The sequence below is a fragment of the Capra hircus genome, chromosome 2 (genome assembly GCF_001704415.2).
Source record: "Capra hircus breed San Clemente chromosome 2, ASM170441v1, whole genome shotgun sequence".
Lineage (NCBI taxonomy): Eukaryota > Metazoa > Chordata > Mammalia > Artiodactyla > Bovidae > Capra > Capra hircus.
Window position 1 is genome coordinate 112,669,088 of NC_030809.1, and position 17,413 is coordinate 112,686,500.

General features: G+C 41.1%; 1 protein-coding gene across 5 annotated transcripts in view; it reads left to right on the forward strand.

The window, feature by feature from the left end:
• RAPGEF4 (Rap guanine nucleotide exchange factor 4) overlaps positions 1–16,428 on the forward strand; it is a 329,561-nt gene extending 313,133 nt beyond the window's left edge. For all 5 annotated transcript variants that reach the window (XM_018064697.1, XM_018064706.1, XM_013968813.2 and 2 more), the window contains 2 exons: positions 12,123–12,177; positions 15,042–16,428. In XM_018064697.1, the coding sequence (XP_017920186.1) occupies positions 12,123–12,177; positions 15,042–15,169 (183 nt within the window). In that variant the 3' untranslated portion in view covers positions 15,170–16,428. The remainder of the gene's footprint in view (positions 1–12,122; positions 12,178–15,041) is intronic.

Sequence of the window (17,413 nt, forward strand, 5' to 3'; positions counted from 1 at the left end):
TTTTGTTGTTTGTGGAGCTAGACCGCCCCAGGATGCCTTTGAAATGTTGATATGCCGAGGCTGACTTTAGTGCATGTAGGTAAAAGGCGGCTCTACAGAAGAGCTTTGTTATAGAGTAGTCACCTGAATGTGTGTTGCTTATTCCAGAGTTCAGGGCGGGAACTTGAAAATCTTCCTTAACTGAAAACAAAATTTTTTTATAAGGAACAGTTGTGTGGAAGTGGTGCATATTCACTGTTTTCCAGCCGCCACCCCCCCAAAAGCATTCGTTACTTTGCAGCTAATTTTCTCATCTTCTGTGAAGCAATAAGGCAGGTCTTGCCAAAACCTTTCTTTAGCGACATAGTGCATGTTCATGGAATGCTCCATTGTCTTCTAAATCCTTTGGCCGCAGCCCACATGGATGGGAAGGTGCAATACTATCTCTGTGTGGATGAGCACGTGCCCGGGGTATACTTTGCAGCAGTGAACGTGGCACCACAGGAAAAGCCCAGGGCTGAGAGTTCAGGAGACATGAGAGTCAGCTTCATCACTTTGTAGCTGTCCCTTAAGTTCTCCATGGGTCAGTTTCCCCAACAGAAAATGGGGATGGTGTCCCCCCACCCCCTGGCTATCCCTGGGGAATCATTGGTGGGGCCAGGGTAATTAACTATTTCTGGAAGTCATAGAGTGTTATAAGCATTCTTACCAGAAAAACTGTTCTAATTGTTTCCTGAAATCCAGCTAATATGTGTGACTCTGGGAGAACTGAAAACATCCCACACTCAACCTGTAAAGATCATACCATTCAGGTTTGAGAATGAGCTGACTGCAAAGCTCAGCCTGGTAAAGAACAGCAGCAAGTGCTGGGCACCAGGTCCTGCATCTTAAGCTTCTTAGGAAATGGCACCTGAGTCCACACTCCTCAAAGACACCCTGTGGGGTGGTTTAGTCACTAAGTCATGTCTGAGTCTTGCGACCCCATGGACTGCAGCCCACCAGCTCCTTGTTCATAGGATTCTCTGGGAAAGAATACTGGAGTGGGTTGCCATTTCCTTCTCCAGGGGAATCTTTCCAACCCAGGGATTGAACTCAGGTCTCCCGCATTGCAGACAGATTCTTACCAACTGAATTTGCCCTCTGGTACAGATTCTTTAAAGTCTGTGCTAGAGGGCAAATATTTCTTAGCAGTCTCCCCCTCCACCCATACCAAGGCTAGGGTGTGAACATCTCTATTGTTGTGTCAGTTTAATAATTCTATGATCAAAGTAAAAACAGTATTTGTTCACTTATTAGTATGGAGAATTAAACATAGTTCCCTAATTTCTCAAGAGAAAACTTGTTTTCCAGAAATGAAAGATATAGCAAATAGGTAAAGAACCTTCCAGATCACTTAGGCAGAAATACAGAATCATTTAACTATAAAATATACATGTGCACAGAGGCGTAGAAGTCAGTCTCCTAAAGAGTTGATTGAGCTTTAGAACTTTTGATCATTAATGTTAACTGAACAGAACAAACAAGAAAAGCAAAAATACCTGTCAAGGAGGATGAAATTTGTTTCCTTTGGATCTTTAGATCTTGGTGTCGCATCTGTAACCTGGGAAGGAAAAGTCAAGACCGTATTTAATGAACATTAAGGGAGTTCCCCTTCCCCATCTCTGTACTTCGTGCCCACAGCAGTGTGTTCTTACATGCCTGGCAGTGAGGAGAGAGGTCCTTCACAGCCTGCTCTGACAGAGTCCACTTTTGCTTGAAAGCAACTGAAGGGCTAAGATAGCAGTTCAGCTGCAAAAATAGAAGCCTGAATTAATGTTGGGTTATGCAAGATAAGTCTATTCCTTTCTCACTTAAATGTCTAGGTCTGGAAGTTCTGCTCCAGGAAGCAGTCACAATTCCAGCCTTCTCTTGTGCCATTTCACCTTCCATATGGGCCAAGATGGTGGACCAGCACCACCCTCATTCCAGCTAGAGGGAGGGGGAAAGGAAAAAGGTGAAGACCTGCTTCTTCCCTATAGGGATGTGACCCAGAATTGCACTTAACCACTTGGCTCACTTTTTATCAGACAAAGAAACACAGTCACATGAAAAGAAAGAATGTGCAGCCCTTTTTTTGGGTATCCAATGCCCCACTCAAAATTCAGTTCAGTTCAGTTCAGTCGCTCAGTCGTGTTGCATGAATCACAGCACCCCAGGCCTCCGTGTCCATCACCATCTCCCGGGGTTCGCTCAAACTCAGGTCCATTGGTCGGTGATGCCATCCAGCCATCTCATCCTCTGTCGTCCCCTTCTCCTCCTGCCCCCAATCCCTCCCAGCATCAGAGTCTTTTCCAATGAGTCAACTCTTTGCATGAGGTGGCCAAAGTACTGGAGTTTCAGCTTTAGCGTCAGTCCTTCCAAAGAACACCGGGACTGATTTCCTTTAGAATGGACTGGTTGGATCTCCTTGCAGTCCAAGGGACTCTCAAGAGTCTTCTCCAACACTCAAAATTAAGGGGTTGTAATTACTATGAAAGAAAAGGAGAGAAAGAACACTGCAAGAGCACTATTATAACCGTTCTCTGCTCCAGCAGTGATATATTTTATTTCATTTGATAAATCACACTGTGAGAAAGCTGCATTTTATAACTGCCCTTCTGTGAGTTAGGTATTACTGAAAAATGAACTGGAATTTCAAAAAAGGGTTTGATTATGTTTTTTAAACCTGGCTTTGACCAGCCTGGCACTTGGTGCAACTTTTCTAACCTTTTCTCCCCATAAGCTAGCCCACCCTGCTCCCATACCACTACCACGGCCACTTAACAACTCCCACTAGTGATTGCTGTTAGTGCTGTATTCCTGGGGAACGACGTGAGTGTTTCCCTTTCTAGGCTGATATCTACGCAGCTTCCCCCTCATTCATCAGCAAGGCCACAGTGGTGAGCAAAGCTGGCGGCCTTCATGGGGCTGGTAGGCTGTCTCCCTTGAGGGAGTCCCTGCCAGGGGCAGAAGTCACCTGGGTAGTTGGGGACACAGATGCTTTTTTTGGTGGCAGCATTGCACAGTCACAGTGAGCTGCCATGCCAATCCTAAGTATTTTTATTTTGAACCTCTTCACCCTTGGGGTATGAAATGAGGATTAGAGAATTTGTTGCATATTGGTTTTCAGGATTTATGAGTATGAACAAAAGAGAATTCACACTCTGATCCTATGCAAAAAAAAAAAAAAAAGACATTCTTTCATTTGGGGGAAACATAAAGGAGTATTCAAAAAAATGTTTGAATAAAGCCCTTTGTAGCTTTCTATGGCATACATGAATATTTATAACATTTAGGAGGTAGACTAGCAATGGATCAGAGGATAATATGCTGGCCGGCTGCCACTACCCCAGGCTGCATGAAGCATGCTGATAGCCACAGTTGCTGCTGTATTAGGAGGTTGCTTCTATTTCAGACATACCCATATTTAGGTGAATTTATTTATTAATATTAAGATAGTCATTTTATTTGGAATGAGAAGCCTGAGGCAAACCTCTATTCTTCTGGAAACATTAACAGAAGCTAATTCATAAAGGAAGAAAAATGTTTTGAATCATTATATTTGGGTATCACTAATCATGCTATTATATTATTAGCAACAATTTGTTTTCTATCATCAATAACATTATTATAAGACTCATGGTGAGAGCACTGGACTTGTATCAAGCTATGGAAAAAAGAATCTCCGAGTAAAACTTGAAGTGTTCAAATCTACCCATTTCCCAGACCTTTTCAACACAATAGAAATCTTTCCAATGACTTTGAAAGTTTACTTCTTTATACAGAATACACGATCTGGGCTAAATGTAGATTTTCTGAAGGGTATGTTTCAAAGCAATTAAATATGTGTAGAGTGTCTAAGCAAAAAAATTTTGCTAGGAAATATAAAGAAATCCAAAAAGTAGCCCTTGGCTTTTAGATTACATGCAGTTGAAAATAAAACATAACACACAAAAATCGATAAGAGATGTGAAACTAGTTCAAAACAGTAACAAAAGAGACGTCAGAATGGAGAAAAGAGTTTCTTCAGCAAGTTGTATTGGAAAGTCTGGGCATCCACATATAAGTCAATGAACTTAGAACAATCCCTCACACTATACACAAAAACAAATTCAGAATGGCTTAAAGACTTACATATAAGATATGACACCATAAAATTTCTAGAAGAGAACGGAGGGAAAGCATTCTCTGACATAAACTGTAGCAATGTTTTCTTAAGTCAGCCTCCCAAGGCAATAGAAAAAGCTAAAATAAACAATTAAGACATAATCAAACATAAGTTTTTGCATAGCAAAAGAAACTATAAACAAAATGAAACCTAAGGAATAGAAAATACTTGCAAATGATGCGACTAACAAGGGCTTAATTTCCAAAATACACAAATCACTCAAACAACTGAAAAATAACCAACCAACCTGATCAAAAAATGGGCAAAAGACCTAAACAGACATTTCTCCAAAGACGACGTACAGATGGCCAATAGACACATGAAAAGATGTTTAGCATCACTAATTATTTGAGAAATGCCAATCAAAGCTACAATGAGGGACCACCTCATACCAACCAGAATGGTGATCATCCAAAAGTCTACAAATAACAAATGCTAGAGCGGGTATGGAGGAAAGAGAACCCTCACACACTGTTGATGAGAATGTAAATTGGTACAGTCACTATGGAAAACAGTATAGAAGTTCCTTAAAAAAACTAAAAATAGAAGTACCATATGGTCTAGCAATCCCACTTCTGGGCATATATCCAGAAAAGATGAAAGATCTCATTAGAAAAGATAACACCCCAGTGTTCATAGCAACACTGTTTACAATAGCCAAGACATGGAGACAACCTAAATGTCCATTGACAGATGAATGGATAAAGCAGATATGATACATAAGTGTGTGTGTGTTAAGAACAGAATACTACTCAGGCATAAAAAAGAATACCATTTGCAGCAACATAGATGGGCCGAGAGATCATACTACATGAAGTCAGTCAGATAAAGACAAATATCATATGATGTCACTTACATGTGGAATCTTCAAAAGTGATGCAAATGAGCTTATTTACAAAGCAGAAACAGACACAGAGACATAGCAAACAAACATGGCTACCAATAGGGAACCAGGGTTGAGGGGATAAACTGGGAGTTTGGGATTAACAGGTGCACACTAATATAGATAAAACAGATAAACAACAAAGACTTACCGTACAGCACAGGGAACTATATTCAATATCTTGGTAACAGACTATAATGGAAAAGAAAAATATATAGATTTATACATGTATATGCATAACTGAATCATTTCGTGATACACCTGAAACTAATATTGTAAATCAACTATACTTCTATTTTTAAAAAGGTGTGAAAAAGCAAAATGCAAAGAGAGGTCACTTCTTGTATCAGAGAAAAATAAAACCGTGTTAAATACGATATAATATAATCAAATCCAGACTTGTTACCCTGAGCACCCATTCAGCCTCATCTCACACTTCATCTTCTCTGTACTCAGTCCAAGTTAGGGAGACAAACCTGCTTTCCTTCCTTTCAGCCTCAGGGCTTCTGCACTAGCTGTTACCTTTGCCTGAAACTGTCTTCGTCCAGCCTTCACCAGCCTGACTCTTTCACATCATTCAGGCCTCAGTTCATGCGTCCCTCCCTCCAAGCAGTCCTCCCTGACCACTCTTCAAACATTCTACGCTCCACACCTTGCCAGACAGCTGATTCTCAACAGATAACCTTGCTCCAACCACTGGTTTCACATTTTAAAATGATCTTTTATTGTCTCTCCATTGCTTATCTTCACTAGAATGGGAATGTCCTAGCCCAGGTATCTGATCTATTCAGTTCACTGATGTTTCTCTAGCACCAAGAAAGGTGTCTGGCGTGTCCTAAGTATGAAAGAAATATTTGTTGCATAAAAGAATTAACCCTATTCCGGTGTTAGACTTAGCGAGATAGGACAATACACTAAGGCATTTATAAAGGAATTTATGTAGCGATTTAACCCAAATGCATTTTTCTGTTTTATTAGAAAACCTGATTAAGCAGAACGTCCCAAGCACCTTATATTACCAATACATTACCTCAGTGGACACTGCTCTGTCCACCCTCCTCCCTGTGGGGCGCGATCAGTCCTCTAGTGCCTGCACACAGAGGTGCGCAGTACTCTGCAAGTGCCCGCAGAGACCCCTGCGCTGCCACGTCCATGGGCATCGTATGTACAGTGTACCATGAGCCTCATGCTTATTACATGCTTGCATCTGTATGCCACTCACCTCTTAGATTAAAGATCTGCAGGATGAGACAGGAGCCAGGATTCTTCCTCGGGGATACATATACTGAAGACTGGCTCAGCTCCTGGGCCATTCTATCTTTTATCTCTGATCCTCACCATGCGTTTATTTCCCCTTGGTTGCTGTCATGGGCACAATCGTAGCAGGTGACAGGCAGATATACTTCTACATATATATGTGGAAAAAAATTATTGTCCCAATATATGGGGATCTGAGTGAAATAATCAGAATGGTGTGAATGTGGTTTTACACATGGTAAGCTAGGAGTAACTCACTGAGGTCCTGTATCTGACAGGACAGGGGCAGAGTCAAATCAGAAGGGGCAGAGAGAAGAAAGGAGAGAGCAGTCCGGCAGACCTTTAAGAACAAGGAGGGCAAAGGTCTCAAGGGGCAATAGAAGGAAAGACATAAACTGTTGAGGGCAGGAGCGCCTAATCAAGGGAGCAGGCAGGGAGCTTGGCCTGAGCAGAGGAAGGCTGTTCTGGCAAGTGCTATGAGGGGGAGGCGGTTGGGAGAGGAAGAGCGCCAGGTGCTACCGCCTGGAGGGCCTGCTGGCCTGAACCTGAAAGGCAGCCACAGGAGTCTGCTCCCCTCCAGGGGCAGGAGAGAGAAGGGCGAGCTCGGCACAGAAGTCAGTACAGAGCTGGCAGGAGAGGGAGGTGGCTGCGGAGACCTGGTGGGCCGTTGGCCATCTGGATAGGAGTGACGGTGTAAGGTGGCCAGCCCATCCTTGAGGGGAGGGTGCCAGAGAAGGTAAACAGGGAAGCCCAGACCCCAAGGACCCATCTGAGAAGAGCTCTCTCTGACATCTTGGATTCAAGGGGTAGGAATTACTTGCCTCCGAGCTTGCGGGAGATTTGCCCTGGGGACCGCAGCCTCAGGGCCTCTCACATGGGCCGGGCTTGACTGCCCGCAGCTGGTCACTCCCTTGCTCGATGGCATCTTTGTGCTGGTCACTCTGCAGCTCAGACCCTAGGAAGGACATCTGCCTCTGGGTTGCTCTGTTTACAGTTTGATACAGAAATAATACTGATGGTATGCTTCCCTGGTGGCTCAGACGGTAAAGCGTCTGCCTGCAATGCAGGAGACCCGGGTTTGATTCCTGGGTCGGGAAGATCCCCTAGAGAAGGAAATGGCAATCCACTCCAGCACTCTTGCCTGGAAAATCCCATGGACGGAAGAGCCTGATAGGCTACAGTCCATGGGGTCGCAAAGAGTCGGACACGACTGAGCGACTTCACTTCACTTTCACTATTATATTTTATATATATTATATAATTTATATAAACAATATATTTAATATAATCAATAAATACCTGACCCAGGGTCACTGGGTATGCACTGTCTACGCCTTTATCCAGACCAGACTCTCACATGGGTCAACTGTCCCACTGACCTGCCCAATAGGACAGGCCCAAAGCCTGGGAGGTGCCCTTAAAAGGGTTGGTCTTGTTAAGACACATTCACCAGGTTATATGTGAGTTCTCTGGACTACTCTTGCAAACTTTCTTAAAATTTGAAATTACTTCAAAATAAACACTGAGAAAAAGAAAAAAAAAACCTGAGGGTAGTTACAGAGACCTTGGCTTGCTACCTCATTTTTCCTTCCTGAGCTTCCCCATGTGAGTTCACATCCTGAGGGAGATTCATCAGCTTTCAGTTGGGTCCTTCTCTCATCCCTGTAGGTGAGGAATTGTATAAACATAATTCTTGCAAATAAGCTCTGAAGACCCGTATTTAGGATTAGTCTCAAGGAAAGTGGTGGTCCTGGGAGATTTGGAATGTGGACTCCCACGGGGAAGCCTGGCATTCTTGGTCTGCATACACCAGCATAGGCTGATGAGTGAACCCTAAGGTGGGGCCTTCCTGGGGTGGGGGGTGGGGGCGGTGTCAGAGTCAGGGCAGGTGTAGAGAAGGACCTGCTCTGCCCACCTGCTCTGATCCAGGTGCCTTCTAAAGGAGCATGTTCTCCTCACTTTGTCCCTGAATTACACTTCATTGTTTTAACAAAGCCAGTTGCTAATAGGAATGTGTCATAACCCCGGGTTTGCTGGGATGGGATAAACAAAAAAAGATGAGAAGCTCTGCTTTGGAGTGATCAGGTATTTTCTCACCGGCTGGCATTGTAGGAAAGTTGCCTGGCCTGCTCCAGGCAGGCCAACCTGCTCCAGCAGGGCCCCAAAGCCTAGGGTATAATTTTTGGCTTCATCCCTGCTGTGGCAGTTGGATAATAAAGCCTATATCTTTTAACCTTAGTTTTTGCCAACTTTCACTGAGAATAGCAATGAATAAACAGTCACCTGCTGTCAAAAATGACACACAGACTTAAGTCTGCAGAAGAATAGAAAGACTATAATGCAAAATTCTCTACATTGGTCCATGAAACCACCTGCACATCTACAGAGAAGGAAGTTCAGTGAAGAGGGCTGAGAGGTTTAATTAATTCACTAGAAGTTCAAATATCAGCAATGTGGCTTTTTTTTAAATTGTGGACTTCAATCTAGAGAACTGTCTAGAAGAGACCTGCAACTTATGAGAAATTGTAGAAGAAAATGGGGATATTTAGGCTGAACCGGAATAGATGTGGGGGTGAAGAGATGTCCATGATCGCTACCTTCAAGTATCTGAAGAACTGTCCTAAAAGAACTAAACATGTTTATTGTTGCTTAAGAGCTTCAGAGATAGGATGCTAGGATAAATGGGGTGAAAAACAAGGGGGCAAACACTTGGATTCAAAATGATAAAGAAATATCCAGTAGTCATAAATGCTGAAAAATGCAAGGGGTTGTCCTTGGAGGTAACGAGTTCCTTATTGCTGGATGCGTTCAAACAGTGAGGAGCCAGTGTCTGTAGGCAAGCTTTGAAGGCATTATGCCCCTTGCTTGCTTGCTTGCTGGCTTGCTAAGTCGCTTCAGTCATGTCCGACTCTGTGCAGCCCCATAGATGGCAGCCCAGCAGGCTCCTCCATCCATGGGCTTTTCCAGGCAAGAGTACTGGAGTAGGGTGCCATCGCCTTCTCCGCATTATGCCCCTGGAGATAGTTAAACAAGGGAACTTCTGAACTCTCCTGCAAACCCAGGAAAGCACCTGTAGCATATTAAACATTGCATTGCATGGGTCAGTGGGTACAAACGAGGGTAGGGTTAAAAATATCAAGTTAACTCTTCTTTGGCCTTGAGAAAGCATTCTGTAACTGCACTGACCAGCAGTGCTAATGGAGTCCGGGCACTGCTACTGCTAATGTTACTTATTCTAACATTATTGTGCAGCCATCTCAAAGAAAAAGAATGGGCCTGGTTGCAAAGCCAGATTTGGATTGCAAAGTTAAACTGAAGTTATCTTTGAGTACAATTAAAAGAGATACGTCAAAATTAAAACCATTGTTAAAATTAATCAAAGATTTAGAAAGGTAGAATGAACTCCAGAGCTGGAAATTACTGATTTAAACAATTGTTCTCACATTTTAAACTACATAATGAGCTAAAAATTATGAAGCCTCAGAGTATAGCTGTAAAGAGTAGTCTTAAAACCAAAGTCAGAATGAAATGTTTTAGCTTTCAAAACTAAAAAGCAGAACAATTACTCTCTACAAAATGGTATAGGAAGAGGTCTCTGACCCCTGCTAATTGTTTTATTATTCTTCAGAGGGGCATACTGGCAGCATTTCCCAGGGTTCTCAGTAATTACATTCCATTCAATATCTGAAGAATTACAATAATTCTACATGGAATATACTTGTGCCCTTCGGATGCAAAGCCTTTAGAGAAGTGAAAAAACAACTTAAAGTAAATTAGCAGGAAAATTATCATAGTTCCTGTTTATTTCAGGGCTCCATATATCAGAGGCTAATGATACATTGTATGTTACGTTTTCTTGGAGGTATTTGTAATATATTTCTCATGCTGATCAATGAATGTGCTGGTTTTCAGGATCCTTTATGAAAGTGAAGTTCAAACTTTTCCGATTGCTTCTTTGTGTATGAGAAATTACCCACTGCAGACACATGTCCCTTCATGCTTGCCAGAGTCCTCAAAGCAGTAATATTCAGTGAGGCATTATGAGTGTTCACCTGTGTGTACTTGTAAAGCTTCAACTCTTCTATGAGAAAAATTTCCTCCCAAATAAGTTATTTTTTTAACACTGTGTCAGTTCTCTCAGAGTCATCTTCTAATTTTGGCAAGCCGAGGGTCAATGAGAGAAGAAAGCAAGGACTGGAGTTAAACAGCTACTCAGAGATTAGAAAGTCTCTTTTCCTGGCCTTAACCTTATCGATTTTCTGCTCATGTTAGAATTAACCCACCATCTCTGAGGGACAACCTTGAGAGCAAGTATCCCTGAGATGCTACATAGAGACTGAGGGTCCCAGTTACCCTCAGAATGGCCGAGGCAAGAAACAGTGGCTCAGAAACAGCACCTTAGCCCCATGTTTTTCCTCCATTTCTTTCCTCCTTTCTTTATTTTTAACTCAGTTGAGTGCAGTTCAATAGGTTTCCTTATAAGTTTTTATGGTAGCCAAAATTTAGGAATTAAGATTACTTAATGAACTGTGGTGTTGGAGAAGACTCTTGAGAGTCCCTTGGGCTGCAAGGAGATCCAACCAGTCCATCCTGAAGGAGATCAGCCCTGGGATTTCTTTGGAAGGAATGATGCTAAAGCTGAAACTCCAGGCAAAGAGTTGACTCATTGGAAAAGACTTTGATGCTGGGAGGGATTGGGGGCAGGAGGAGAAGGGGACGACAGAGGCTGAGATGGCTGGATGGCATCACTGACTCGATGGACGTGAGTCTGAGTGAACTCCGGGAGTTGGTGATGGACAGGGAGGCCTGGCGTGCTGCAATTCATGGGGTCACAAAGAGTCAGACACGACTGAGCAACTGAACTGAACTGAATGACAAAATTAACAAAGGTTAAATAAATTATGATCCATCCACATGACTGAATACCTGGTTATTTTTAAAAAGGATTTTAAAGTGCAGATGGCATGGAAAAGTCATAATGCCATGTGAAACGATTTAAATCAAAACAAAAATATATATGACTTCCATTTCTTGAAAAAAAAATGCTTCTATATATTTATTTTTAAAATATTAGAAGGGAATGTACCAAAATATAGCTGAAGTTACTCTATGAAGCAATATTCTGTATGATTTTTTTTACTTAGTTCTCAACATTTTCTAGATTTTGTGATTTGTCTGAAATGTGCATGTGTTACCGTTATAATCAGAAAGGATGAAGGAGGGAAGAGGGAGGGAATCACATAATTAAGGTTAGTGTTGAAACACACACTTTTGCTGGAAGATGAAAAAGGCTAATAATGCTTAGCGTATAGAAAACTGGATGGAGATAGAACATCTATGACTATTCTGCCAATATCATCGAATATCTCATTACTGTTTACAGTGAGGAACTTGACAAGCTAAACCCTCTCCAAACCTAGAATAGCTACAAATTCTCTTGCAAATTCACAGTGACCTCAAGAGAGGATGGTAAGAACTGGTCCTGAAGAGTAAGATTCAGTCTCAGGAGCAACAGCCGGCTTTTTACATCCTAAGGAATAAGCAATTAGACTAGAGTTATGCCAGTAGTATTCCTCACCTGACAAAGACCTTGCATGTGTATGTATGTGGGTGGTAGGGGGTGCCTCTGTCAAGTAATTAAACAGGTTATATATCAACCAGTTGTCTCCAGATGGTCAACAGATCAGAACCTGCTATTTTTCATGGTCCCAGGTATCACTAAAGTAAATAATGGTGTGGTTTGTTTTTTGTTTTTGTTTTTTGATTCTACACTAAGCTTACCTGCATTTCAGTTTTTCTTTCTTTTTTTTTTTTTAGCGAATGATTGCAAATACTGCCAGAACAGTGAGATACTGCAGGAGCCAACCCTTCAGTAAGTTAAATGCTGCCGCAATATGGATCTTGGTGATTAAGTCCTTTTTAATGGGCTACAGAGACATTCTGGAAGCCGGGACAATATTTGATGGTGTCAGAGACGCTTTGAATCGTGAATGCCATCGGACAAGGGTCTTGTGTTTAAAGATTTTCTAGCTGTAAAACTAGAAAACAACCATAAGAATATTATTTTATGAATGAACTCAGAAAGTTCATTTGTTCTTTCCAGAATGGGTAGAGACAACTAAGGCATGAATGCCAACTAATCCTGCCTCTAACCAACTCTCTTTATGACTCACCGCTTCATGTTAAGAAACTCACATCAACTCATGATGACTCATTCCATCGTTTATAAACTGGGAAGGATAATATTTATTGTCTCTTGGGGTGTTGAGAGACTGCCTGAACGTGTACAGGCACACTTGTAAAAGGTCCCTTAGCAGGAATTCATATTATATTTCTAGTATTTCTAAGTGAATTAAGGTGCTTTTCTTAAATCTGCGCATTTAGCACAACAGCTGGTATAATAAATGCTTTAACATGAAACTGTCACTGATAATAAATAGCAAGTTTAAACTGTTGGGAGTTAAGTGGCATCATCTCACCAGATCATCGTGCTGGGCCAGTGCTACTATTTCCTCAGGGCTGGGACTTTGGGTGGAGCTTGGAGCTTTGGCTCCCCCCAGCTGGTCTGGGAGTGAGAAGGTGGCCCCTGTAAAGTTTTGTGCCAACGTCATTGTATGAGTCACTTGAAGCCATTGGGCTCATTAATTTAACATGATAAACTGACATAGACATGACTGTGAGGCTACCAGTACCATCCCCTCCAATAAACCTAGTGCTCAAGAGACTAAAGTTTCTCATTTTATTCATCAGAGCCATCTTTGCTCCTCTTAGCACAGGGCTGGCCCAAACGAAGGGTTTGCTAACACAGGATACCAGAATTGCTAAACATTTATTTTGTAATGCCTGGGGGTTGGGGGTCTAGGAAAAATAGTCTTGTCTTAAGGAGCAAGATCCTTAAGAAAAAATTTTATCCAAATGAGTATGTCTCCTCTTTCTTCCAAAACAAGAATAGCTTGCACATCATCACTTGTTCTTATGTGGATTCTGCCAAAATTAAAGTGTCTCATATCTCTTCATCTAGAAATGTACTATATGTATAAATACATGGTCATAAAGCAGTTATACAAGCAAGTATGAAAATATATAGGTGATGACTACAACAAGGGTTCATAACCTAGAATCCACCGCCCTTCAGGGGGGTCTAGGAAATTCCTGAAATTAAACACAAAATGCCTAAGAGGGTTCAAAGCCTTGAGAAGGTTCTCCATGAGGTCCAAGAACCAAGATAGAATATATTTTGTTCTGTAAGCTTCTTTGGAAGTATAATCCTACATTCTCCTACATCTCCTAGAGACATGGGGGGTGGGGGGCGGATATATATATATCCACTGCATTTGTTGAAGTTATCAGTAACTGCTAGTAAACAGCAGCTGCTCAGCTCTGAAGTCAACAATCTATAGATAAAGCTATAGGAATAGATTCATAAACATTGTGGGAATATGTACAATGTAATTATAGTATATTGTACATGTAGAGCACACTGCCAGTGACAAGCAAGGAAATTAAGCACTGTGGTATTGTTTATATGTGATAATTATACTGATGAGTTTCTTCTTAGAGCAAGTGGGGCCTTTGTATCTTCTCTCTGCTTTTCTGTGTTCAGACCTGCAACACTCCCCTTCGCCCCCCATGCAGATGGCATTCTAATTGTCTTTGGGAGTGGTGCATGGATCTAAGGAGAACAGATGGACTGCAGAAGGCAATGTGCTATGGCAGAAAGAATGCTGGTCCAGAGTCCAGGCTAGCTTGGCCCCTCCTAGCGTCCCACTCTGGCATCCATGGGTCAGAGGCCACCCCTGGACCATGGCTGAGGTGTTGGATCTAAATGGAGCGTTTTCCCCCCTTTTATTCAGAAATAATGTAATCATTCAAAGATGGAAGAATTTCCAGGGAAGAAATCCAGATTTCTCATTTCTCTAGAGAAATAGGAAGATCTGCCAACGCAGGATGCAGGAGCTGGATAGTCACTTCTGAAGGGAATTATCTTTCCCATTCACCAGAGGTCAAATGACCTTCCTCGTGCACGTCTATTCCCTGTATAGACATCTGATTGGGCATTTTATTCTTCTTTCAGCCTGGTTTTAGGGAAATCGGTTGACTTCCGATCGCTCTGGTGCTCAAATGCTTTGGGGAGTGGATGAAACTAGAATGGTAACTGGGGTTTCAGAACAAAGAGCATCAGAGAGTTGAAGGTCTAGTAGAAGTCATGACTTCAGCCTGAGTTGATTTGTTTTTCTGAGTATGGACCGTCATACAGTCTATGGAGTAATGCTGTATGTTGTCTGCAAGTATTCAGGGCAGTCGGACTTTAGAGTCTCACTGGCTTGCTTCAGGTCAGCTCAGGGTTAAGTGCTTCTGTTAGAAGCTAATGAGACCTATGTATTTTTGCCATTAGTCCTCCTCTGGGTCAAAGGGAGTAGAGATCAGTGATACACTCTGGGGGATGGCAAGGGGAAACAATTTTAATATATAACCAGGGTTGTTGGGTGATGCTTTCATTTTTATTTGGTGTTTTTTTAAAACAATATCTGATGCAAAGGAAAATGATCAAAATACATGATTCCAAGGAAGAAAAGGGTGGGAGGGAGGAGATGGAACAGTTCAATGAATATAGTGTGTTGAAAGGTCTTGATGGAAACCAGGAATCCATGATAAATGTAATAAGTTGGAGAAAATAAAGCTGTATCTTATATGCAAACATTATGCAATGCCAATCCTACTCTCCTCTTTCGATAGATCCTGATGCAGCTCAAGCTAATAAGAACCATCAGGATGTCCGGAGTTACGTACGGCAATTAAATGTGATTGACAACCAGAGAACTTTATCACAGATGTCACACAGACTAGAGCCTCGTCGACCATAGACACTTCAAGTGCCCAGAACAACGTTTGCCTCCGTCCACAATCTTTCAAAAATGCCATTTATGCTACTACTGACCATACTGTCACTAGAGAATTCTATAAAACAAGCAAAAACCCATCCTGAGACATCTCAGGGCTGCATTCAGCTTACCAGCATCATGACAAGAGAAGAAATTCTTTGACTTGCATACAGCTTGCACACTCTAACTTAGAAATCCCCTGTTCATAGTCACCTTATTTTATTTCCAGTTGTGCCATCTTCTTTGCTGAAACATAAAATAAGAGCAACATGAAGAGTATGGTAGAAATATCATTGTCAAGAGAACTATCAAGCTCCTGATATTTTTTCTAGGCGTATTTACAGGATGAGATGTGCTACAAATGGTATTTATTTGGCTACATCAGTGGTGGTATAGTTTCATAATTTCTAACTCAACATCTTGACTTGAGCATGGGGTTTTTGGAAGGTGTTGAGGAATCCATGTAACTCCAGACTAGAGGCTGTATTCTTCCATCTTCATAGTCTTACCTCTGAAGGAATTGTACCTGACCACATTACTATAAAACATTCTGGCTATTTATGTAATTTTAGGGAAGACTGGTCTGTAATTTTTGAATGACTTATAGAATAATATTTATGTTTACAATATAACTTTTTAAAACTTACAAATCAGGATTGCATATATAAGAATTCCACTGAGAAACTCCAAGGTTCTTAAAATTGCCAGCGTTAAGATTAAAAAAAAAAATGACATTTCAGAAGAGCACAATATGCACAAAACATTTTTCAAAATTATTTTCCTGGGCATTAAAAGACCTTTACTATTGGCTAATTATTGTTAATGATTTAAAAAACCCACATATTTTCTGGACTTAAATGTTATTACAGATACCTTAATTTTTCAGCAATTGTTTTGCACTTTCAAATAGATTGTAAATAGTTCATTCAATCAATGGTATAGAGTTATTTATTTGCTATATAATAGATATTGTGCCAAATAATTACTTTTTATTTATTTTATTTAGTATGTAATTTTGGAGTACATTTTTTCCTGTTTCCACAATTAGGCTACATTTAATGTGCAGGAATTGTATGTATGTATATCTTCTGTAAATAATAACTAGTATCTTCATTAAATATAATTGTGACAAGAAAAGATGTGTTGTTCTCAGTTCCTATAATATAGGAGATATAACCACTTGGTATGGTGGGGTCTTGTATTTTTTTTTAATTGAAATAAAATTGACATACTCTAAAAGTTACCTTTTTAAAGTATACGATTCATTGGTTTTTAGTATATTCATAAGGTTATTCAACATCATCACTATATAATTCAAGAACAGTCTCTTTATCCCTTAAGTAAACCCCATACCCTCTAGCAGCTGGTCCTCACTTTCCTCTCTCACCAGTCCCTGGAAACCACTACAGTCAGCCCTCTATATACAAATGAGTTCTGGTCTGAGAGTGCATTTATAAGTCTAAGGTTTTGTAAGTCCAACAACATTAGCCTAGGTACCCAACTAACAATGAATTACAGAGGTTAATAATAGGTACTGTACATATAATAGGTATATAGGTACTATAATAGGTTTATAGTATTTTTCACAAAAATAATATACAAAACAAGCACAAAAAATAAACGCAACATTTTTAATCTTACAGTACAGCACCTTGAAAAGTACCGTAGTAGTACAGTATGACTGGCATACAGGGGCTGGCATCAGATGAACAGGCAAGAAGAGGTACTGACTGGAGGAGGGCAAGGGGGAGGGAGATGGTAGAGCTGAACGACCGTCAGCAGAAGGAGACTGAGGGCAAGCTGCAGTTTCACTCATGCCTGATGCTGATGAAACACATATGCACATCTTTGGAAGTTCTCAACTTAAAGATTCATAGGTAGGGGACTTACTGAGTCTTGCCTTGTCTATGAATTTACCTAGACATTTTGTATAAACAGAATCATATAATGCAGAGTCTTTTGTGTCTGGTTCCTTTCACTTAGTATGTTTCAGGGTTCTTCCACATTGCAGCAGGTATCAGGACACCACTCCTTTTTATGGCTGCGTACTATTCCATGGTATGGCTATGCCACCTGTTGTTTGCTTACTTATCAATTAACGGACACTGGGTTGTTGCCACTTTTTAGCTGTTAGGAATACTGCTGCTATGAAGAGGCACTGGATTTTAGAGCTATTATGGGTCCTACACCACTGTTTTAGTGATTTAAGCAATTGGTATACTACTT